Source organism: Cheilinus undulatus, linkage group 5, assembly GCF_018320785.1.
Source record: "Cheilinus undulatus linkage group 5, ASM1832078v1, whole genome shotgun sequence".
Lineage (NCBI taxonomy): Eukaryota > Metazoa > Chordata > Actinopteri > Labriformes > Labridae > Cheilinus > Cheilinus undulatus.
Window position 1 is genome coordinate 5,630,733 of NC_054869.1, and position 25,431 is coordinate 5,656,163.

A 25,431-nucleotide genomic window follows, 5' to 3' on the forward strand; every position below is an offset into this window, starting at 1 on the left:
CATGATGTTGTAGTTCTTTATTTGTTCAGTTTTTTTTATATTCTGATGTATTATTTCTACTCAGTGTCATGTCTTTTGTTGTCATTATGTTGTGATTATTTTTGTTTTTATCCTGTAACTTTTATCAGCTGCTATATTTATGAATTGTCCTTTAAAGAATACTTCCCTTGCCTTAATCTTCCTATTATAACTTCTAGCGAGAACCCATCCAAGTGCAGTATGAAGAGTTTCCATTCCTAGAAAAAGACACAATGATGGACTACAGCAGCATGCAGAGGCTGGGAGCCAAACTGGGGTGAGGATGAATGTCTTTTTTTTGCCAAGTTAGACATGTGTGCTCATTGATTTATCCTAAACTTGACATTAAGCGCTAGCGCTGGTTCTACCAGTATGCCATAAGTGTGTCAATAGTGTCATCAGGTCTTTAGGTGTTGTTCTGGACTCTTTTGTGACCTCCTGGATGAGTCAGTGATGCACTCTTGGGGTCACTCTGGAAAGCCGGCCACTCCTGGGAAGGTTCACTGTTCACTGTTCCAAGTTTTCTCCATTTGTGAATAATGACTCTCACTGGAATTCGCTGGGGTCCCAAGGCCTTTGAAATGGCTTTTTAACCAGGTCTCTAGGTGTTGTTCTGGGTTATTTTGTGACCTCCAGAATGAGTCATTGATGCACTCTTGGGGTCATTTTGGTAGGCCGGCCACTCCTGGGAAGGTTCAGCACTATTCAAAGTTTTCTCCATTTGTGGATAATGGCTCTCACCGTAGTTCGCTGGAGTCCCAAAGCCTCAGAAATTGCTTTGCAACCCTTTCCAGACCAATAGATGTCATTGACTTTGTTTCTCATCTGCTATTGAATATCTTTAGACGGCGCCATGTTGTGTTGCTTTTTTAGCCTACTTCATTTTGTCAGACAGGTTCTATTTAGGGGATTTCTGGATTCAAAAAGTCTGGCAATAATGAGTAATTTTGTATGTTATGCTCTACTTATTAAGATTAACCGTAAGTCTCTGTCTTAATTAAAAAAATGACACAATGCAAGTTACAAACTAACTAGTTTAAAGATTGGGTTTGCTTTAATTTTGCGCTAGAACAGAGCTAGTGAATATAGGCCTCATGTCTGTCATGGTTGAACACTGTAACATCTGTCATGACTATTTAACAGTAAAATAGTTTTATCATTTGATTCTATCAATTGGGTTATGAAAAAGTAAGCTGGTTGCACAGTTGCTGCTTCAAGGAGTCTCTAAAGAATAAGCTTTCTGCATCAGTAAATATTCTGCGGTCTTTCTTTCACCCAGTAATTCCCTCACTGACAGGCACACTTTGTATACACAGCCCACGCACAATCACTCATGCAAGAACTCAAATGGCTCTTTGCCACCAACTCTCGATAAAACAATAAGTTATTGTTTAATTTTTCAACTCCTGAAAAAGCCATTGGTGTGGGAATAATGTGGAGTCAGAGGAAAGAACAGAGATTTAGTTGAATGTGAGTTTCTGTGGATTTTGAACATGCAGTGTTAGTGGAAGTTCAAAGGAGCAGCGCTGAGCTCAGTGCTGAACTTCCTGCAGTCATAATACAGATCGTCTGACAGTATCAGAGCCACAGCCTTTGTTATGTTTAACTGAGAACACTGTAACTTCAATAATGTACAACTGTTCTGGTTAAAGCCACTGTCTGTGTGATGATAACAAGATTGCTGTCATGTGCTCTCATGAAAACATTGATTCTCCTCCCTCTCTCCCAATTTAATTTAGCCAGAAAGTGAACTTGTGTGGCTGCTGATAATTTGGACGTTTTGAAGCAGTGAGCTGTGGAAATTAATACGAACATATAAAGACTTTTAATCCATTTAGACTGGATGCCACATTTGCATGCATCTACCTTTAAGACTGACTGCAAAGTCTGTGCTTTTTTTTGCGATAAACTTGCAGATTTCTGCATCGCATAACCAATGAACTGCAACATGACTCACTGAAATACATCTGTGGGCAGCGTATGGTATGAAAAAAAGCATTTTTGTTTTAGCCTCCACACAGAAAAGTTAATGGGTGAATTATTTATTTATTTATTTATTTATTTATTTATTTATTTATTTATTTACTGGAGCAATGACAGAGGACATGAGTGAGGGGGGAGATGGTATCATAGATCAGTGGTTCCCAAACTGGGGGTTAGGACCCCTGGAGGGGTCACAGGACGGTTTCCAAAAACAAAGACAAATTTAAAATAATAAAGAGTGGTATGTATTATCCATTACTGTAAAATGTTTCCTTAAAATTAGCTCAATTTAAAATAAAATCATAGTTTACAGAGTGACATTTGTGCTTAAATGAAAGTAATGACGACAAAAACTCCTTAAAATGTAAATTTTGACATGATGCGTTGTCACATCCACCTGCAGGGATGTTGGAGGTCCTTGGTCTCCTGCACAATAATTTTTGGGGTCATGGGCTGAAAATTTTGGAAACCCCCTTTCCAAGATGACCTGGCATTTAATTTATCAGCTTCTGCTTTTAGGTTTTTAAATGGTTTGAATCTCAAAATAATATCTGCTACCAAGACAAATTCAGTCAGTTTAGTTGTTTCATTTTGTGCTGTGTTTCTGATGTTTTTAAAAAGGTCTAAGAAATGCAATGACTTGCAGTTACAGCTGAGGTGTTTCAGCTTTAAAGGGATACTTCAACATTTTGGCAAATTCGCCCATTGCCATAATTCCTATAGTCTTAGTAATAGGTTCGTTACCTTTAGTTGTCAGTGCAAGCTATTTTTAGATCAGCGCTGCCGAGTTCAGAGCTGCTGTGCAAACTCAATGTAAGCAGATGGTATTCCGGCTTTCCCTCATCAAACTCATCAAATACACAATCCAACGACTCCAAAACGCTCTCGTGGAGAAGTTGTGATCTGCACATTCACCATGCTATGAAATAATAAAGTATAATTATTAGTGATGCACGCTATTTTTCTGAACCGATACCGATAACCGATAATTTCCTACTCCTGATGGCTGATAACCGATAATAACCGATATATTTTTTTCAATTGTTGATTTAACAAAAGAAGTTTATTTGATGTGTTAATGCACATCTTGGGGTAAGGGGTTAATACGTAGTGAGCAAAGATATTTATAACTCATTTTAACTAATATCACTCATGTTTTTCAAAAAAAAAAAAGAACCATTCTGACTTTATAACTGTTATTATAGTTCACTTTTCTTAGTTAAACATTTGTGTACCAAGTACAACATACACAAACAACTGACATAGGTTTTCCCCCATAAAACCAAATGATAACAGGATGTTATGTTTAACAAATGGAGATTTTTGGGGGTCTGGGTTTTTTTTCTTTTTTTGCTTCAGCCAGAATTAAAGCGAGCTGATGTTTGACATAAAGAGTAAAAATATGCACTGACATAAGTCATATCAGAGATAGGTTAAGGATGTAAAGTCTACCGTGGTCTGTGGCTAACTTTTGTTCATAACCTCGATCAGACTGAATGAAACCACATCAAACAGAGCAGGCAGGTATACATCTATGAAAGTAGCGATGGATCAGGAGACTGTCAGACTGATTTTGTTATAATGTTGCGCCTTTTGGCTCAGGCAAGCTTTCTGCAGTTTTCAATGGCTGCTAATGCCCGCGGCTGAGGCTAGTGGGTGCTGCTGCTTCGTTTTAACGTTGTTAGGATGATGACTCTTAAGTGACTTAAAAGATCTGTCGAGGACTTCTTTCTACTCTTTGCGACCTTTGCAGGGCAAATTCTACACACACGGTCGTGTTATCCTCCCCGTAAATACTGACTAACGCCACCGTGTTGTTAGCATTTTAGCACAAGGGCTGCTACTTTCTCTTCTTCTTTGGTGCTTTAATAGCAGGTCGTGTACTGCGGCGCCACCTGCTGTTTTGAAATGTGTAGTCTCCTGAGAAAGAAAACAAACGCCAACACGACCGTGCTGACAAAAATATAGGGGCTCGTCCTAATGATATCGGACCGATAAGAACGACGTAATAATTTCCTGTTATCGGCTATCTATCAACCCGATAGTTATCGTGCACCCCTAATAATTATGTAACATTACAACACGTGGAGCAAATACTCGAAACTATTTCTTGAGTAAACCACTGGGCGGAGTGACACAATGCAGCAGCCATGTCTGGAGTGTAGTTCCCACTTTGCATTTAGCTTTAAAACATCTCCGTCTCGTAGTGTTCCATGATTATTTCATAGCGTGGTGAATGTGCAGGTCACAACTTCTCCACGTGACTGTTTTGGAGTTGTTATTGTGTATTTGATGAGTTTGATGAGGAAAAGCCAGGAATACCGTCTGCTAACATTGAGTTGGCACAGCAGCTCCGAACTCGGCAGTGCCGATCTAAAAATAGCTTGCACTGACAACTAAAGGTAACGAACCTATTACTAAGACTATAAGAATTATGGCAATGGGCAAATTTGCCAAAATGTTGAAGTATCCCTTTAAACTGGGGTTTTTCCATGAGAAATAAAGATTTTAGTAAATGCTAAAATTCTGTGCTATTTCTGAAGCGGTTTTGGGAGGCTTTCACACAGTACTTGGGTTTTTGAGGGTGCTTTTGGTAGCCTTAGCTCTGATTAGGTTAAAGGCAAATTTTGCCAAATTCCTGCATTGAATTGTCCTATTTAAAAGATGTATGTTATTTAATGTTTTATTTTCAAACACCTACATTACCTCAAATATTTCCAACAGTTTTCAAAACCAGAGAAATCCTTCATCATCCTTCATTCGTGGAAGTTAAAAGGAAAAAAATAAGTTAAATTAGTCAGTTCCTCAGAAGTAAAAGGGAACTTTTACTGTTTTATCATTTAGATTTTTACAAAAATCCTACATTGCGTTGTTTAAAACACATGGTATCAAAAAAGTACCAAATCATTGAAAATGCTACATAGGTGGTCTACCTCACTCGTGATTTTATGCTGTTTTAAAATGCTTCCTTGCTCTCTTGCAGGTTCATCTCTGGGCTCATTCAGAGGTCAAAGATTGAGGCTTTTGAGCGGATGCTTTGGAGGGTTTGTAAAGGCTACACGATACTCAGCTATGCAGAGGTCGAGGAATATCTGGAAGATCCCAGCACGGTACGTTAACTATTTTCTTTCTGTAACCTCCAATTTACACATATTTTGCCTGTGACGCAGTCCTCTTGCATAGGGCCCTGTGGAGCAAATCACTCCCTTTCAAGTCAGTCATTGTAGTTCCACTGTATGTGCTCTGGTCCGTCCCTGTTGCATCCCAGAAGCACCACTCTGCTCCACTTCACTGGAGAATTGCACCAGGTCTACGTTTCAGCACCAGATGCTGCTAAATCCACAAAGATGAGATCAATCCAAACAGCCAGAAAAGTGTGAGCCATAATGCACAGACTCTGTCAGACTGTATCAAGATTACTTATCATCCTGTGGCACAGGCAAAAGGTCATCAGGAGGTCAGTGGGTCACAGAGCTACTACAGCGCCATTGACAAAGACCAGTTAACTATTGAGGTGAAAAACCACTGAATTTTACATGAAACCACACGTAAACCTTTTAACTTTGTAATGTTCTCGCTCATGGCAGAAGCAATAAAGTCCTGAAATCATGTCAAAATGAATGACAAGCCTCAGTAAGTTATCCTCTGTTTACATCATATTCCTCCATGAATTCTTAGTTTTCTTGTGATCTTGAGTCGCAAGCAACTCGTTGCTGCACTGCACCACCAAGCAGCTCAGACATGCTACCGGTGTGCCTTTGTTCAGAGCGAAGCTAGTACCTAGATTGCAGCAGAGGTGCAGCATGTGGAATTGAAGCTTAAGTCACATGACATTTTGAATGGCTCTTAGGGTTACAGTGTATGTGGTGTTACAAAGATTGGAAGCTTTTTGATTCTATCCATGATCAGACCTGGAGATGTTATAACTTTAAACTCTCTTATCGCTGAAGTCCTGGACTGGGGGCTGGCATATCAAGGCCTAACTCTCATTGGCCACTTTGCCGCCTCATTCCTGTTGAACTATTAGTTTGACCATAATTATTTTCCGGTCAGTGTTTGGCCACAGCACTATGTCTGGCTGGAGGGTCATGTGTGGCTTCCCTCACATGTTGACCCTTATCTCCCATGTACTGGCAGCCTGCAGCAGGTTGGACCTTGGTGTTTTGCTCTAGATGGGCTTGGCTTCTTCCTTGATGAAGGTGATTGTCTTCTTCAAGACAGCTGTCCTCTTCTTAGATCTCTCCCGTTCTATTGCATCTGCAGTAGACAGGAGGACTGTCATGGTGCCACCTGTACCGCCCATGGCCTAAAGCTGTTTTACACCAGGGCAGTATGTCTGCCAAAGTCCCCCTCTGTCCACAAAGCTTATAGAGTGGATCCTCTCTCAGCCCACATGTGACCATAGGAGGAAGTAAACTTGTGAGTACATTAACCCTCAAATTCTGTCTGTGCACATGACTTTAATGCACCACAGATAAGCTTTCTATTAATGGAGTTTCTATTGATAAGATCAAATCTGATGGACAGTGCAAAGAATTAAGAGCAGATAGGTCTAAATTAATTCACTTTTAGTGCCTATTTTGGGCCATGAAATGCAAATCTGTAAAATATTGCTAATATACCTCAAATTGAATTCAAGCACTGTATTTTCAACATTTGAGACATTACTGAAAAGAGAAGAAAAGTAGTAACCTTTAAATGTAAAAATATGCAAAGAAAAGTCCAGAAAGTGTCTGTTCTCATGAGCGCTGCGATCTTATCCATTCACAGTAAATGACAGCACTAATCCACTTATCCATTTCCTCTGCTCGACCCGAGGGCAGGCATGCAGGACTGCAACCGATCAGTTAGGGAATGTCAGACATGCTTTTATACCCCGGAAATCCAGAAGATTTACAAGCAGAGCAAACGTGTTGATGATGCATTTAGAAAAATATACGACTGCAGTGACAGTTAGGTTGAAAGTAAATGAAACCAGCAGTCTTGCAGCTTTTTCAGACCTCATGTAGTGCATTTTTAGCTGTGCAAGGTGAAAATTTCAATCTCTAGTACTTTTTAAGAACAAACAACTTGATTTTATGACTGTATATTAACACTAATTTTCTCAAAGTCTAAGATTTAAGACTAAGACTTGGAGAAGCATATAATTTTGTTTTTAAAACAGTCATAGCAGATCATGAACCCAGTATTATGAAACATAACGTATCATGAGTAAAGACAGGCTCAGACTATGTTAGTTAAGCCAGGTTTTGGACTTACTGCACAGTTGCAGCTGATCGTCAAATGTTGAGCCCAATTCTGCGCGTTAGGAAAGACAAACGGTCTTGTAGTGTGGCATAAAGCCGTGCTTCTCAAATGTGTGGCGAGGCACACTGCTGTGCATTCAGGAAACTCTTGGCGTGCCTTTGGAATTTGTCCAACCATGCATGATCACTTTCACTATACAACAACTTAACATACTTTTACATGTGTTAGCACTGGTATTTTTTTATCATAGCACTGATAGGATAATCATTGTTAGAATAATAATGTTTTAAAACTAGCAATACCATTAAGTATCAAAAAATTCCTTTCAGGAAGCGAATATTTTCAGAGGTATTTCTGGTATTTTCTAACTGCCTTTATTTCATGTGGACATCTTTTGAATAATTTGGTGTAAAACTGCCCAGTAACTTGTGCAAAAAGTTTTGGATTTGCTACAGCAGATTGCTTTTATCAACAACTGTGAATAAGGCAGATAGCTGAAATGTACACTGCAAAAACACAACTTTTAGAGTGTATTTTTATGTTTCAGCTGTTCCCACATGGTGAAGGCCAGGATTATCTGGGTGTGTGTTTTGGATTTGAACAACCATAAATTATTACTACAACTATACATCAAATAAAGATGGAAATAAAGACATGTTAAAGAGGAGATATTGCATGAATATGATGGTGTGCCTTGGACAAAATATCTTTGAAAATCATTGGCGTAACTAATGATGTGTCCAAGACGCCACATGACCACAATTTGATAAGACTAGCATGCCAGAATTTTTCTTGCATCATTGTCTAGTTTTACACCCTGATCTAAAGTTAAGGACATGAATCCTGATGCCTACAAATAGGAGAACATTTGCTATCTGTCTGTGTATCATCATTTACTAGAGTGACATTAAGTCCCAACTTTTTTCCTCCCGGGGTTTATGCGTACATGCAGCGATTTCCTTGATATTTTATCACATTCATACCTCAAGTTCTATTTTTACCCTTTACCTACTGACCCAGCATCGGTGCTGTGTTTTATATGTCCAGAGTATTATTACCGTAACTCTGTCAAAGTTTGTCCGATCAGAAAAATTCAAAACGCCATAGCAAAACATCAGAAGTATTGCGAGACCGCTACACAGATTCTCACGGATTAATAATCATTAACCAGATGTTAAAAAGTCAATTTCAAGTACTCCTGGGAAAAGGGACAAAAGCTCTCAGACTTAGGGTATTTCCTGACTATTTTGCAGCCATAATAACAAAATATGACCAAATTGCCATTTTTAGACTCAGTAGGTAAAGGGTTAAGGAGAGCCGGTCCATATTAGGGCTGAATGATTTAGAAAATGATCTAATTGCAATTTTTCCCCCCAATATTGCGATTTGATACACAATTATTCCTTATCTTTCGTTTATTTCTAAACAAGGGCTGAACAATTCTTTAAAATATCACATTCTGATGATTTTGACTCATATTGCCAAATGGATATGAATTGTTGCATTGAAGGGTTTTCTGTCATTCTCATATTTTATAAGAAAAAAGTAGAAAAATTAAGAAAGTAGGATTTTTTGTTGGCTATTCTAAAAAAATGGCACTTGAATTGTTCCATCATATGTCATGCATAATATCTCTGCTGCAAAAAAGTTTAAAACTAGTATTTCGACACAAATATTAGAGCAAAGAAATATTGCACTCTGTGATTTAAAAATTGAAGCTGGCCATATTGCAATTTAATCTAAGTTTCAATTAATTGCCCAGCCCTAGTCCATATGGATCCCTTTTGATACACGAATGGAAGGGTCTATAACTGGCACATTATGTGACTAACAGGCTGCTAACATTAGCTCTTTGACCCGCCCCCCTGGCGACCTGTGAACTCACACACAGTTGCAGTAACAGTGGTGATCTCGGCATATGACGAATCGTGTAGTCTGAGCCGCACTTAAACCACATGAAACTCATGTTTATAGAATATTTCCTGTATTTTCTCTTCTTATCGATGAACATTACTTTGACTTTGTTAAACAGAATGAGCCGACCAAGAAGGTGGTGTTCCTCATCTCTTACTGGGGAGACCAAATTGGTCAGAAAGTGAAGAAGATCTGCGACTGGTAAACATCCACTTTTCTTCATTCTTTATTTTTTTCTATAAATTGCGGAGCAGAGAGCTTTTAAATGTTCAAATTATTTTATTTCTTGCCTCAGTCATATTTGAATAACATCTTTATTCCCCCACAGCTATCACTGTCACCTGTACCCATATCCCAGCAGCAATGATGAGAGGAACGACGTTGTAGAAGGACTCAGGACTCGTATTCAGGACCTGCACACAGTATGTTTACATGTACTTAAAGAAAATTATCAAGGAAGGTTGACCTGTCATCTTCCTCTTAAAGATCCTGTGAGGAACTTTTAGTTTATGCTGATTTTGGCGCCCCCTGTGGACACATTTTTACCTCCTCTTTGCTGATCTTGTCTTGTCCACAGGTAGGGAATGTTTTCCTGTGAAAAATCAAAATTTGACGGTCAGACAGTGTCACACAGTTCACTCATTTCTGAAGCTCTTCAGGGGGAAATGCAAACAAAGGCTGTTGTTTTTAAATGATGCATGTAAATCATATGAAATCATTTGTATGCTTTCAGCCTCGCCAGGGTTGTAAATATAAGGGAGATTAAGTTTGATGGTTCTAGGTGTTTTATTCAGGAATCAACCTTTTTCAACAGCAGCTTGCACAGTCCCCTCTCTTCACTGAACAAAATTAAAGCCACTGAGGATTTCTGCTTTTTACCATCCTTTCATGGTCAAAGATCTCCAGAACAAAATGAAATGGCTGACTTATTTTCTAAAAGATTAACCCAGATTTAGTCTTTTTGGCAGTCTGTCCTGGTTTTAGGGTCTGTTAGGTTTCATTCTGGAGCTTTTCGCCGTGAATGATTTGGCGGCTTTAACTCGCTGTAACTGAGGAACAGAATTGCTCTCGTGTAGCACATGATCAGCATGAGACTTCAGCTGAAAGTGAACTGATTTTTTCTCCACGCTTTCATGCAAGCTTCTTTCATGTGCTCCTGTTCCTGGACTGTGTGTGTTATCTGCCTCATAGTCCCAAACTCAAAAAACAGCACTAAAGAATGTAAACAAATGCAACTTTAACATTTGTATTGCTTATTGCTCTTTGTTATATTGCTATATTAAACTGAAAAAGTTTTCGAGAACTCTTTATTCAGTCTGGATTTTATGAAGTTAGTCTGCTATCCATCCTGCCTGTTTGTGTACATGCATACCGGTACAAATGTATTGATAAACTGACGTATCCTTAGTGCATTTTTATTTGGTATAACATCCCAATAATTTTTCTAGTCTGCTTTTAAATTCCTTTCAATGTAAAATTTTTGATTTCATATTTACTGGTTTTTCTTAGAAAATTAGAATATCATGAAAAAGTTATTTTTTTCCCTGTAATTTAATTCACCAAGTAAAACTTCCAAATATTGTAGATTCATCTCATACAGGGAGAAATATTTCAAGACGTTTATTGTTTTAATCTTGATTATTGTAAGGTGTCATGGCACCGTGGCACTGCTGGGGTGTTATGAAGCCCAGGTTCTGATCGCAGTCATCAGCTTGTCTGGATTGTTGAGTCTGGTGTCTCTGATCTTCCCCCCAGAGATCCTCTACGGGGTTCAGGTTAGAACCAGTTGGCTGGCATATCTAACACAGCAATACCACAGTCAGTAAACCAGTTTCTGGTAGTTTTGGCTTTCCTATGGGCAGGGGAAAACGAAATCAGTATCACCATAAATATTCTCAGCAGAAGGAAGCATAAAGGTTTCTAAAATCTCCTGGTAGATGGCTGATGGCATTGACTCTGGACTTGATCAAGACCAGTAGACCAGCAGATGACATGGCACCTCAAACATTAACTGTAGAAACTGAAAACACTGGAATTCAAGCACCTTGGATTCTGTGCCTCTCAGATCTTTCTCCAGACTCTGGAACCTTGGTTTTACAAATTAAATTCAAAATAGACTTTCATCTGAATATAGGACTTTGTACCCCTGACCAACAGTCCAGTATTTTTTCTCCTTGGCCTTTGTGAGAAGCTGATGATGTGTCGGTGCTTCAGGGTTGACTTGACACCAGGAACAGGACACCTGTAGTCCATTTCTTGGACCCCTCTGTGTGATGCCTCTTGATCCACTGACTCCAGTCTCAGTCCTCTCCTTGTGAATCCCCCCTAAGTTCTTGAGTCTGCTTTGTTTGACAGTCCTCTGAAGGCTGATCTCATCTATGTTGCTTTTGCGTCTTCTCTTACCACACTTTTCCATTCCAGTCAACTTTCCATGAATATAATTGGATACAGACTCTGAGAACAGACTGCCCTTTCAGCAGAGACCTTCTGTGGCTTACCCTCCTTGTGGAGAATGTCAATGATTGTCTCCTGGACAGCTGTGAAGTCAGCAGTCTTCTCCATGATTGTGGTTGTGTACTGAACCAGAGTGAGAGAATGAAGGCTCAGGAAACCTTTGCAGATTGGACTTTCCACAACAGTCTTATTCTTCAACATAGTAATTTTTTTTTAAATTTTTTTGTGAGCTGTAGGCTGAAAACAACATCATTAAGACAAAAAAAGTCCCTAACCTTTTTTCCACGAAGCCGCCCCCCCCATTCACATATCTGAGAAGAACTGTGGCCACCCCCCCAAAGACCCACACGAAAAAGAAAGTGACTCATTGCTGTCAGAAATACACATCAATTTGAATGGTTTCCACATTTAAAGCCAAACGAAATAGCCAAAAACACAAGTATTGTTACCAAAATATTTTTGGATGAACCATTCATGTGTTTTATCAAAATTTTAGATTGTTTGAATGACCCTAATTCTAACAACCTCAGAGCAGACGGACCCTCGTGCCCCCCCTGATATTTCTTGCACCCTCCTAAGCGGGCCCCGGACCCCAAGTTAGGAACCAAGGTTCAGAATGTATGGATATTTAACTTCACTTTTACACCTGTATATTTAGTTTTCAGTCAGATAATTGGTCAGACATTTCCTCTTGTTGACTGATTGTCTATTGTTGTTATCTATATTCTTATTGGCAGCAGCACAACAGATAAACTAAGTCATTAATTAACTGAGGCTCTTTTGAAATATCCACTTTTTAACTATTCGGGGTCAGCCCTAAAATAAAGTATCCCTTTTTAAAAAGTCTTAAATATCATTAATAATATAATGCACTTCACTTATACCTCCGTCTGTCTCTTTGTCTCCAGGTCCTTCACAGGACCGAGGACTACCTGAGGCAGGTCCTGATAAAGGCCTCAGAGTCCGTCTATACCTGGGTCATCCAGGTTAAGAAGATGAAGGCCATCTACTACATCCTGAACCTGTGCAGTTTTGATGTAACCAACAAGTGTCTGATCGCCGAGGTCTGGTGTCCTGTAAACGATATCCCCACCCTGAGGAGAGCTCTGGAGGAGGGATCGGTGAGAAAACTAACATTCTTCTTTCTCTGTTTATTTAACGCTGGCATTAGATTCATCGGCATCATTTAACAAGTCCAACTCATGCATTCACATCATAAATGAAAGCACTATTTAGTCTGACCTCTATTGTTGATGAAAGAGAGTCTTCATACTTGTGGAGGGTACTGAAGCCCTCTGTTCATCCAGTCTGCAGACAGAGCGTGCATTTAGAGTTCACATATACACAGATTTATTAACATAATTAACTGCTGCCACAGAGGCTTATTTGTTTTCCATCTGAGTATAAAAATGACATTTTGTCTTGACTACAAAGAAGCTTTTCTTTTTTATGCTTCCTACTTTTGCTGTTTTTATCAAATATTATAGACTTCACATTGTTTAGTTGTCAAAAATTCCCTTACTTTTTGACATTATGTGGTTTTAAATGATGGATTTTTCTATATTTTAGTGGAAGGTTGTTTAGAAAAAACACTGTAGCTTTAGAAAATAACCTTTTTTTTCAAATCACAGCTGTATAGGTGCCACACCTATACAGGTGTATAGGTGAGGTATGAATGAAATGAAAATTATGAGTGAACTCTTGCACTCTGTCCTAATTTGCAAATATGTTTGCAAGACCAGAACTTCATCAGCTTACTTGTGCTGCTTAAACAGTATATAGAAGTTGCCCATGACAGACAACTGCTGTAATTCACACACAGCAAAGCCTAAGCTAATTACAAAAAAAGGAACAGGGACCGGAGGACTCTGGCTTACACATACCTGCTCAGATATTGGGAGAGCCACACTGTCTTACTCAGCGATCCCTTTACAGGTTGTCCCATTATTTCTCTGTTTAGGTTACAACAGGTGCGTAAGTATAATGATATTGAAATTCACCATTCTGCTTTCATGACAACCCTCTTAGAATGAATTATTATTTTGTGACATGCTCAAGTTTTCATTTTTCCATTGATTTGCAGAGAAAAAGTGGAGCCACGGTTCCTTCGTTTGTCAATCGTATCCCCACCACCGACACCCCTCCCACCCTGATAAGGACAAACAAATTCACCTCCGGCTTCCAGAATATCGTGGACGCCTACGGAGTGGGAAGTTACAGGGAGGTTAACCCTGGTGAGTGGCTACTATTTTTCTGTATTTTCACACATGCATCAAGAGAAAAAGCTCAAAACAAAACACATTTGCCTGTGACAAAATGTAAACTCTAAGTCTGGAGCTCTTCAAACATCTCATTTGCTGTATCAAAGCTAAAGGTGTTTCCACAGCCTGCATGTCAACAGCAGTCACTCCCTCCTGAGATAACACGGATAGAATATCTACAATGTTTAATTTAAAGCTTGTAAAACTTGTCTCTACTGTCTGTGTTATTTGTGGGCAAACAAAGGGTGCAGACTGCCTGATCTGAATGGTTCCCAGGGGGCTAATTAAGAAATATTTCTAACTGTAAATCATGTATTCTTGACAAAGTGGTCCTGACTGAATTATAAAGTCTGTTATTCTGATGATTGGAACTATTGAAAAGTGGGAACACTTTGAAAAAACTTTAGATTTCTTATTTTTATTTCACGATCATTCATTTTATTAATTGTTTTTTTTAATCAAAGCTGCCACGTTTTAAAAAGAAAGAAGCAGCAGTCCATTTAAATTCACAGGTCAGCAGATGCCGACATTCTCAAGTCTTTCCTCTCATGAAGAGGCAAGAGTTTGTTTATTCCCCTTCGGACAGAGAGCACTGTAGGTGACACTGTTGAAATTGCACAAATGCATTGGCAACGCTTTGTTGCTGTAACCATGCAAAAGCATTTGTGCAATTTTGATGACTTACAGGAGTTTGCTTTACATGTTGGGCTATTTACAACCAAAGATAACCCTACACTGAAACTCAGTAAAACTAAGGAAATCATCGCAGACTTCAGGGGACAACAGCGGGACCTTTTGCCACTACACATGGAAGGACTAGAGGTCGAAAGTGTCTCCAACTTCAGGTTTCTGGGGACATAGACTATATTGCCAAAAGTATTCACTCACCCATCCAAATAATTGAAATCAGGTGTTCCCATCACTTCCATGACCAAAGGTGTATAAAATCAAGCACCTAGGCACGCAGACTGTTTCTACAAACATTTGTGAAAGAATGGGTCGCTCTCAGCAGCTCAGTGAATTCCAGCATGGTGCTGTGATAGGATGCCACCTCACTCCTAAATATTCCACAGTCAACTGTCAGTGGTATTATAACAAAGTGGAAGCGACTGGGAATGACAGCAACTCAGCCATCAGGTGGTAGGCCACGTAAAATGCCATACATCACCAAGTGCAATGCAAAGCGGATGCAGTGGTGTAAAGCACGCCGCCACTGAACTCTAGGGCAGTGGAGACGCGTTCTCTGGAGTGATGAATAGCACTTCTCCATCTGGCTATCTGATGGACGAGTCTGGGTTTGGCAGTTGCCAGGAGAACAGTACTTGTCTGACTGCGTTGTGCCTAGTGTAAAGTTTGGTGGAGGGGGGATTATGGTGTGGGCTTGTTTTTCTGGACCTGGGCTTGGCCCCTTAGTTCCAGTGAAAGGAACTCTGAATGCTTCGGCATACCAAGACATTTTGGACAATTCCATGCTCCCAACTTTGTGGGAACAGTTTGAGGATGGCCCCTTCATGTTCCAACATGACTGTGCACCAGTGCACAAAGCAAGGACCATAAAGACATGGATGAGAGAGTTTGGTGTGGATGAACTTGACTGGCATGCACAGAGTCCTGACCTCAACCCGACTTAACACCTTTGGGATGAATTAGAGTGGAGACTGAGAGCCAGGCCTTCTCGTCCAACATCAGTGTGTGACCTCACAAATGCGCTTCTGGAAGAATGGTCAAAAATTCACATAAACACACTCCTAAACCTTGTGGAAAGCCTTCCCAGAAGAGTTGAAGGTGTTATAGCTGCAAAGGGTGGACCATGTCACTTAAGTTCATATGTGAGTCAAGGCAGGTGAGCGAATACTTTTGGCAATATAGTGACTATAAGAGGACCTTTCCTCTGGTTAAAAAAGGCACAGAAAAGGCTATATTTTGTCAGAACCTTCAGGAAAAACCTGTCTGAAAAGCTGTTCCTCTCTTTATACTACTGCTCTATAGAGAGTTTACTAACGTGCTGTATCGCAGCATGGTTTGCAAACTGCACAGCAGCGAACAAGAAAACCCTCCAGAGAGTCATCAACACTGCTCAAAAAATTATCGGACTGCTCCTGCCCTCACTGGAGGGCGCTTTCAAAACACACCGTCTCCGTAGAACCAACTGCATCCTTAAGGACATCACTCAACGCTTAAACCACCTTTTCACACTACCGCCACCCGGTCTAAGGACTCTAAAAACTCGCACATCAAGGTTTAGGAATAGTTTTTATCCCACAGCCATTACTGAACTTAACTCCAAAGGAATCATTATGGGATAAGGTGCAATATGATCACTAATAAGCATGTGAATTTTTTTTAATTAATTAACTTATGTATTATTGTTATTGTGGATTTTTTTTCCTGTATGTAACTGTGTCTTTGTTTTTGACACTGTCGGTTGCACTGAATGCACAGGGAATTTTTTAAAACTATTTTAGCTCTATTTATTACTCTCTCCTGTAAGTCCTCTTTGTTTTTAGGAGTAGCTCAACAAATTTTGTTGTACATTGTGCAATGACAATAAAGGGACTTTCATATGTGTTGCCATGTAAAGAAAAAATAAACTGTTTTAAAATTCGTCGTGTTTTGTGGCATCCCTCCCTCTGAGTTGTACTAAAATGGAAACATTCTTCTCCCTGTCGTCTGAAGCTCCTTTTACAATCATCACCTTCCCGTTCCTGTTTGCTGTGATGTTCGGGGATCTCGGTCATGGCGTTATCATGGCTCTGTTTGCCTTCTGGATGGTGCTCTATGAGAAAAACCGCAAACTTAAAAACACCAGGAATGAGGTAAGCAATACTTGACTCATTCTGAGTCTGAATTACAGTTTGTACCAAGTGTTTTTGACCGATTTGATTTCTGTGTGCAGATCTGGAACACGTTCTTTGAGGGCCGGTATATCATCCTGATGATGGGCTTGTTCTCCATCTACACTGGCCTGATATACAACGACTGTTTCTCCAAGTCTCTTAACCTCTTTGGCTCTCGCTGGAGTGTGAATGCCATGTTCAAGGCAAAAGTGTGGACGTGAGTATCTTACCCCTATGAAGGCCTCATTGTAGCAGCTAAACAGGCCCTGAAGTACTTGAGGATTGTGTTTTATGTGAAAATCATGATTAACAAATGGGTTTAAGCTGTATGTAAGGAATTATTTTGCAGTTTAGTTTCATTCTGACACACATTTTTCTCACAATGCTGCTGTTCTCTGTGTCCCACAGGGAAGCAGATGTCCAAGGGAATCGGTTTCTCACTCTTGATCCAAATGTTACGGATGTTTTCCAGGGACCTTACCCTCTGGGAATTGACCCAGTGAGTGTTAAAGATTTCTCATTGCTTCTTCTGATTGCTCTAAATTCAAAGAGTTTTTGTCATACTAACAGAGACAGTAAGAAGAACTTTGACTTCCATGTCACAGGGATGTTCACTAGCAAGCTTTAGTGTGATATATTTTAAGAATCTGTCTACACATAGGCTGGTATTTTTAAAGACAAAGGTATTACAGTGTGTTTTGACCTCCCATATATACATAACAGTGCTTTAGGTCAGTGAAACTGCAGCTTTAGGAAAACTCGTCCCAGGATGAAGATTTTTTAGAAAGCTTCCTGTCTCATAAATCAGCAAATGTCATCGTCCTCTTTCACAGATTTGGAACTTGGCATCAAACCGGCTCACATTTCTGAACTCCTACAAAATGAAGATGTCTGTCATACTAGGCATCATCCATATGAGCTTCGGCGTCATCCTCAGCACTTACAATCACTTGTAAGCACCTGTATCTTTATTTTCTAACCTTGTAAAGCCCAGAGGTTTTGATAACATTCTCCATTTTTGCCTCTAAAAACAGGTACTTTAGGAAGAAGTACAACCTGTACTTGGTGTTTCTCCCCGAGCTGCTGTTCCTGCTGTGTCTGTTCGGCTACCTGGTCTTCATGATCTTCTACAAGTGGCTGGCCTTCTCTGCTAAAGACTCCAGACAGGCACCAAGCATCCTCATCCAATTCATAAACATGTTCCTCATGTCAGGGGATGCCATGCAGCCCCTCTACCCCGGACAGGTGAGAAGTTATTGTTGCAAAAAGCTTAAATTAAAGCTGTTAAAAAAAGCAGAATTCTGAACTTTAATACAAGATTAGTCCAATCAAATAATGGCAGAACCTCTTTCTATACCATGATAACAAAAAATGACCTGGGAACAAAAGGGATTTATTTCCTTATTTATGACTTCATACTGGCAAATAGGAAGGGGCACTGAGGGTGCCAGTGCCCGGTTTGACCAGGCACTCAAATCCAGAGGCTTTAGTCTTAGTCACACTGTTTTAAATCCAGATCCCAGTGTCTGGAGCATGTCTAACCCTGTTTTTCTAGTCTCTCCCTAACCATCCTATCCAGTAGTCTATATAATAGTCATCCATAAAAACAGTGAAATACTATTTAGTAATCAAACATGTAGGGTGCTGATTTGATTGAGTACTTCTTAGTGCGTCAGTGGAAAAGGACAGTGCAAAACCCTGCAACAAACACATTTATATTTGGCACTACTCCTGTCTTAATGAACATTTGCATGAACGTACATGATAAGACCAGGTGTAGCTGTGACTGCTCTGTCGTAGCTACGTTCGATGCACTGTAGTAGATATGAGCAACTTTATTCATGCCAGCCTGGTGTCATCACTGCCTGTTTCCTGTTTGCAGCAGACGCTAATGTTAGTGTCTGCATCCTTATGAGATGCTGAAGACATTTTACAAAACACATTTGGTAACAGTTAAAGGCATTAATGGGCTATTTAATGTAAAAGTAATGGTTATTGTAACATTGAAAAGCAGTGGTCCCAACCAGCCAATGGTCATGCTATGGTGTCAGTCATTCAGAGATGTACGGTGTAGACCACTGATCATCAACTGGCGGCCCGGGGGCCACATCAGGCCCCCCAAAGCTTCCTGTCCGGCCCCCAAAAGTTCATTAAATTCAGAAAAGAAGATGTTGTGGTTTAGGAGTATCCTTTGGCTTTAAATGTCTGCAACTGTAAAATCAATCCAACAAACAATTAATATTGAAATAGTTTTAGAATGACTGAACATTTGATCAAAGGGACAAAAATTGGTGAAAACAGGAAAAACTGGGTGAAAGTATCCCAAATGGGTTAAAAGTGGCAAAATAGGGCAAAAAAAGTAATGAAAAGGGGTTAAAAAGTGTCAAAATAGAAGAAAAGTGGAACCAAGAGGATAAAACATGCTGGAAAAGTGATTTAAAAGGGGTCAAGAATGGAAAAAAATGGTTAAAAGAGGCAAAAACAGCACAAATAGCCTGGTAAAGTTCCAAAAGGGGTTAAAGAGTGGCAAAATGGGTCAAGAAGCAAACATTGATTTAAATGTTGAAAAAAATGAAAATGAATGGATGAAAAGGGGCTAAAAAGTGGCAAAAATGGATAAAAGTGGGTAAAACATGCAGGGAAAGGGGTTAAGAGTGGTGGCAAAAATAGTGCAATGAATAATGACCAGGGGTTAAAAAGTAGAAAATAGAAGAAAAGTAGCTCAAAGAGGATAAAACATGCTGAAAAAAGTGGCTTAAAATGGGCTAAAGAATTGGAAAAAATGAGGTAAAGAGGCAAGAATATTCAAAAATTGGTTAAAAGTTGCAAAAACAGCAAAAAATATCCCGGCAAAGTTGCAAAAAGGGGTTTAAGAGCAGCAAAATGGATGAAAAGTGCCAAACATTGATTCAAAAGTTGCAACAATTATTGAAAAAAAATAATGAAAAGGGGTTAAAAAGTGACAAAAAATGGATAAGAGTGGGTAAAACGTGCAGGAAAATTGGTTTAAGAGGGGTGAAAATCTTGCAAAAATTGGTAAAAGAGGAAAAAAGTGTCAAAAATGGGGGATAGATAGGGACAAATCACCCTGGTAATGACTAAAGATGTCCTGCATTTTGAAAGAAAATGCTAATACTGCTACAATAATATTTCCGTCAGACCAAAATATTTATTTTATTTTTTTGTGTATTTGGTCTCTGTCGAGAATAAATCTGGCCCTTGTGCAGATGTACTTGATGACCCCTGGTGTAGACCTTTTTGCTGATTATGGATTAAAGATCTTGTTCAAAGGAGCCCTGCATGATCGACCAGAAAATAACCATAAATTCAATGATAAAACTGCAAAAACGAGCCGTACGTATCATCAATAAGGCTGATTTTTATGCTCACACAGACCCACTTTTTCTAAATTTTCATGTTATGAAATTTTATGATTTGTTTTACAAAAAAAAATGCAAATAATGTTTAGCTCAAAATCAAAAACACTCCAGGACTCAGTGCAGAGGTTCTTTTCAATTCAGGAGAGTCCATATAATCTCAGAGGTGTTTGTAAATTTATTGTACAACAAGGAATGAAAAGGAGATGTTTCTGTTGTTGGAGTTAAATTCTGGAATGATGCAAAAATTTAAAAACATGTAATTCACTTTTGGTTTTCAAAAAAATGTTTTTAAAGCTGTTTTTGAAGATTACAAGTGTGACTGATTATCTGTTTTCTGTTTGCATTTCTGGAAGTTGGTAGCTTAAATAGTTGAAAATGTCTATTGACAATTGATTTTGTCTGAAATGTTTATACTGTGTAAAATGTTTGCAGCTGTGTTATGTTATGATCGATTAAACTAACTAAGAATTGCCAAAAATGTCAGACAAGTTCATCTTGTTGGATAGATATTTCTACCTCTCATGTGTATATTGAAGTAAAAAAATTCACCAGCTATCCCAGATATCTGCATTTTGAGCAAGTTTGAGCTTATAAACTCACCAGGAGGTCGCCGTGTTTTGGTCCGCGCTGGTAGTGTGACGTCACTAGCGCTCCTCACGGTTCCTCTGCAGTAACTGTTTTTCAGACTGGCAGTACGTTTTGCTGCTTGCAGCGGTTGCATAACAGCTTTCACACCAGGCATGAGTTTACTGCGTGTTGGCTTTGTCTCCCTGCTGTCAAAGCTCTGTCATTCCTCCTAACTTTTACCTAGATAAACCTCCCTACAAGTGACTGGATTCAAGGTATAATGGAAGCGTGCTGCCAGCTTTTCAAAATAAAAGCATTATGTAAAAATGAAGTGAGTTTCTCCAAAGGAATACCAAAGTGGGCTTTTACTTTGAAAAGCACAATGTCATAATATTTCAATATACATTTGAAAGATACAAATATTTATCCAACAAGATGAACTTGTCTGATCATGCAGGTTCCTTTTAAGGCCAGGTATGACCAAAATTTCCAGCAGAAGTTCTGGGAAACTCCTTTTTAAATGTAGAGATTCCCAAAACTTTAAAAAAAGGCCTTAAAATTTCTAAGACATTACCAATAATTTACATAATAATTGAAATTCTTTTAGAAATTACCCCAAAATGTCCTCAAATATTGCCCAAACATCTCAGCAAGCTTTTTTGAAAAAGCTAATAGGATATTTATTCAAAAATTCCATGATAATTCCTGAAAGTTTTAAAGCAAATTCCTGAAAATTTCTGATAAAATTCACAAAAGTCTACAAATGAATTCTGCAAAATTTAATGAAACATTATGGAAAACAAATTCACAAAAGTGTAAAAAAAATCCCATGAAAAATAGAAAATATACATGTATTCCAAATGTTTTAGACATTCTAAGAAAATTACTTGAAAATTTATTGAAATTCTCAGCAATTATCTTTCAGATTCTGGTGGAAAAAGTCACTACTAAGTTGTAGAAAAGTCACCATGTTTTCACTTGTGCCCCCAGGGTCTTAAGAGATAAATATTTGTTTCATCATGATTTTTTATTGATATGTAAAAATCTAATTATGACAACCTCAGAGCTGACGGGGCTCTGAGATCTTTGGAGCCCCCCCCCCAAGGGGGTCCAGGACTCCAAGTAGGGGACCAGTGATTTTAAGCTCTTGGCATCTAAAAGATATTGAAAGTACTAAAAAAAGTTTTAAAATGGATAAATGTATAGCCTGCTGTTGTAAGAATATTAATAGTTCTGTGCTGTTTTATTCTACCTTTTAAGTAATTTGATCAAAAATGAAAGAAAGCATCCTGATTTTACGTCATATTTTAACCCAGAGAGATAGATTAGTGATTGTCTGTTCATATGAATCCAATGTTTACATGCTAGCATTGTTTAAGACCTTTTTCTGTCCCATAAAGATGCTGAAGTTTCACTGATGTGGCTTTCAAACAGCCAAAAAGCAGTAAGACTAGTATCATATTGAAATTTAGAATTAAAATGGTTGAATATTATTGTGCTTCTTCCAGACCGGCCTGCAGGTTTTTCTAGTGGTCATTGCTGTCCTCACTGTGCCCGTCTTACTCCTGGGGAAACCCCTCTACCTTTACTGGCTTCACAACGGGAGCCACCGGCTGGGAATGTACAGGGTGAGTGTTTATAATGCGTTTTTACTGGTGCGCCGGTAGTCGAGTGGTTAAGGCGCATGCCATGTACGCAGGCGACCCGGGTTCAATTCCAGCCTGTGGCACTATTTCCTGCATGTCTCTCCCCGCTCTCCCCTGTTTCCGACTCTATCCACTGTCCTATCAAATAAGAAAGGCAAAAAGGCCAAAAATAAATCTTAAAAAAAAAAAAAAAATGCTTTTTCCTGTCAGTTTGTGACTGGATGTGAACAAGTTTGTCTCCTGACTGCAGTTGTGATAATCTGGTTATTTTCCCGGGGTGTTCACAGGGATATGAGCGCGTACGGCGTAACAGTGAAGAGGAGCTCTACCTGATGAGAGCTCATGACATGGAGGAGGGCAGCAGTCACAGCGACCTCTCTTCCAGTGGAGAGCGACAGGCAGAAGAGGTCAGCAGAGAAAAAATATCTATTTCAGTGACTGTTGTGGTTCTTTTCTGGTTTCTGTCATTCATGCTGAGTTCAGGTTTGTTGTTGTGATAGTTTGACTTTGCAGACGAGTTCCTGCATCAGGCCATCCACACTATTGAGTACTGCCTTGGTTGCATCTCAAACACAGCCTCCTACCTCAGGCTCTGGGCTCTGAGTCTGGCACATGCACGTGAGTACCATGGTTTAAATTACAGCACAAGTGTCATTTAACCTAAGAAAAGGCTTGTTGCTATCAGTTTTATGCCACTGATTTATCATGGTGGTGTTTTATTTATGCATCTTCTCAATGTCTTAAATCTCTGGATGCTGTATATCACGGGCACAGATCAATGGCTTATCCTTATTTACAAGGTTATTTTTAATCAGCTTCCAAGGCTGCAGACTGGGGGCCCATGGAGGTCAGGAAAACCATGATCCACTGTAGTTAAGCTTTAGTAACTATTTTTTATTTTTAATATGAATATAAACCACTTTAATCAAAGCAACAAAAATAGTTTTATTTATTTATGCTGCAGCATTTTCAAAAATGTAAAACCCTTTTCCTAACAGAATTACTCTTTTATGGGTAATGATAAAAATGTGGATGGGCACACTGTACTAAACGATTAAGGAAGAAATGTCAGACTTCATAGCCAGGCATTGATATACATGAACATCAGGATGCTGGAAAATAAAACAAAAAAAACTGAGACAACTTTATCGGAAAGAATTTAGTAATTTGTAGAAAATACAACATTGGGTGAAAAGTGGCAAAAGGAAGTGCATAATGGGAAAAAAATGTCTAAAAAAGTAAAATAAGGCAAGGCACGTTTATTTGTATAGCACATTTCAGCAACAAGGCAATTCAAAGTGCTTTACACAGGACATTAAAATACAATGACAAAGGGAAATAGAAACACAATGGAAACATTTTAAAAGAAAAAATTAAAAAGAGATTAAAACAGTGAATAAAAAAAAGTTACAGTGCACAGTTGTAGTTGAAATAGAAGCTTTAAAAAGTGATATAAAAAATGGGTTAATGTGCAAAATGAAGTGACTAAAATACTGCAGGTGGAAATGAACAAAAATGGAAATATGGATTAAATGTGGCAAAAGAGTATGGAAAGGGCAAAAGTGGCAGAAATAAATGCATAATGGACAAAAAAAGTCTAAAAAAATGTGGCAAAAATTGGTAAAAATGCCAAAAAGAGATGTAATGGGCAAACGGTTGCAAATTTAGTTAAAAGTGGAAAAAGATGGGGAAAAAAATTGCAAAAAAAAAGTGGAAAAAATGGGTTACAAGGCAAAAAAAGAGGGTAATGGGCAAAATTTGTTTAAAAAGTGTCTAGAATGGGTTTAAGTGATAAAAAGGATTGGCAAAATAAGTGAAAAGTTTGGAAAAAGTTGGAAAAATTGGATAATTTGGCAAAAAGGAGGGTGTAATGGGCAAAAAGTGGCAAAAGTGGGTTAAAGAGGCAAAAAATGGTGAAAGTGGCAACAAAAAATGGCAAAAATAGGCAAAAAACTGAAAAAAAAAAAGGCGCCAAAAAGTCTATACTGTGTAGTATAGACTTTTTGGCAAAAGTGGCAAAAAGAAGTGTGTAATGGGCAAAAGAGTGTAGATACAACAGCCCAAATGGGTTAAAAGTGCTAAACAGAGTTAAAACTGGCGAAAATAAGAGGCAAAAACAGTCAGACATTTGTGAAAAAGATGTTGAAAAAATGGGTTAAATGTGGCAAAAAGGAGGATGGAATGGGCAAACAGTCCCAAAAAGGCCAAATTGGGCAAAAGTGGAAGAAATAAATGCTAAAAGACAAAAAAGGTCTAAATAAATGTAGCAAAAAATGGTTAAAGTGCCAAAAAGGAATGCAATCGGCAAAATGTGGCAAAAATTAGTTAAAAGTGTCAAAGATGGCTGAAATTTTGCAAAAAAATTTGGCAAAAATGGGTTACAAGGCAAAAGAGGAGTGGCATGAACAGTTGAAAATTTGCAAAAAAAAAAAAGAAGTACCAAAAATTGGTGAAAGTGGCAGAAATGAGCATTTAATGGGCCAAAAGGGGCAAAAAATTATTAAAATTGACAAAAATGGCAAAAATGAGCAAAAATGGCAAAAAGAAGTGCGTAATGGACAAAAAATGGTACAAAAAACTGGGCTACAAGTGGTAAACGGAGTAAAAACTGGCAAAATTAAGTGGTAAAAAGGGTCAGAAATTTGTGATAAAGGTCATAAAATGGGTTAAATGTGGCAAAAACATTTAAAAAAGTGGCAAAAGTGTGTTTAAAATTTCAAGGAGAAGCCATAACAAATGTTAAAAAGCAGCAAAGTGGGTTAAAAGTGGTAAAAAGAAGCGACAACAATGGGTGGAAAACGTGGTGAAAAGGTGTTAAAAAGTTGCAGGAATAAATAGTTCCAACATAGGAACCCAATAATAGCTCAACACACTTTTCAGCTCCAAATGAGGGAACTGTTAGATAATAAATTTAAACCCTGTATTTTTGCTTTTATCCACTGACAGAGCTCTCTGAGGTGTTATGGACGATGGTGATGCGAGTAGGACTCCGGATGAACAGCACCCTGGGAGTTTTATTCCTGGTACCCGTGTTTGGCCTGTTTGCCGTTCTCACTGTGTCCATCCTCTTAGTGATGGAGGGTCTGTCTGCTTTCCTTCACGCTCTCCGGCTCCACTGGTAAAA

The 25,431-nt window shown here is 38.8% G+C and overlaps 1 protein-coding gene across 1 annotated transcript in view; it reads left to right on the forward strand.

Moving 5' to 3' along the window:
• Nucleotides 1–25,431, forward strand: part of LOC121509685 (V-type proton ATPase 116 kDa subunit a2-like) — a 43,076-nt gene that overhangs the window by 12,846 nt on the left and 4,799 nt on the right. Inside the window, exons 5-19 of the mRNA XM_041787263.1 lie at nucleotides 198–295; nucleotides 4,985–5,111; nucleotides 9,281–9,363; nucleotides 9,491–9,584; nucleotides 12,525–12,737; nucleotides 13,700–13,850; nucleotides 16,554–16,693; nucleotides 16,774–16,931; nucleotides 17,123–17,213; nucleotides 17,548–17,666; nucleotides 17,749–17,959; nucleotides 22,170–22,289; nucleotides 22,595–22,714; nucleotides 22,808–22,925; nucleotides 25,254–25,425. Coding sequence (XP_041643197.1) covers nucleotides 198–295; nucleotides 4,985–5,111; nucleotides 9,281–9,363; nucleotides 9,491–9,584; nucleotides 12,525–12,737; nucleotides 13,700–13,850; nucleotides 16,554–16,693; nucleotides 16,774–16,931; nucleotides 17,123–17,213; nucleotides 17,548–17,666; nucleotides 17,749–17,959; nucleotides 22,170–22,289; nucleotides 22,595–22,714; nucleotides 22,808–22,925; nucleotides 25,254–25,425 — 2,015 coding nt within the window. The remainder of the gene's footprint in view (nucleotides 1–197; nucleotides 296–4,984; nucleotides 5,112–9,280; nucleotides 9,364–9,490; nucleotides 9,585–12,524; nucleotides 12,738–13,699; nucleotides 13,851–16,553; nucleotides 16,694–16,773; nucleotides 16,932–17,122; nucleotides 17,214–17,547; nucleotides 17,667–17,748; nucleotides 17,960–22,169; nucleotides 22,290–22,594; nucleotides 22,715–22,807; nucleotides 22,926–25,253; nucleotides 25,426–25,431) is intronic.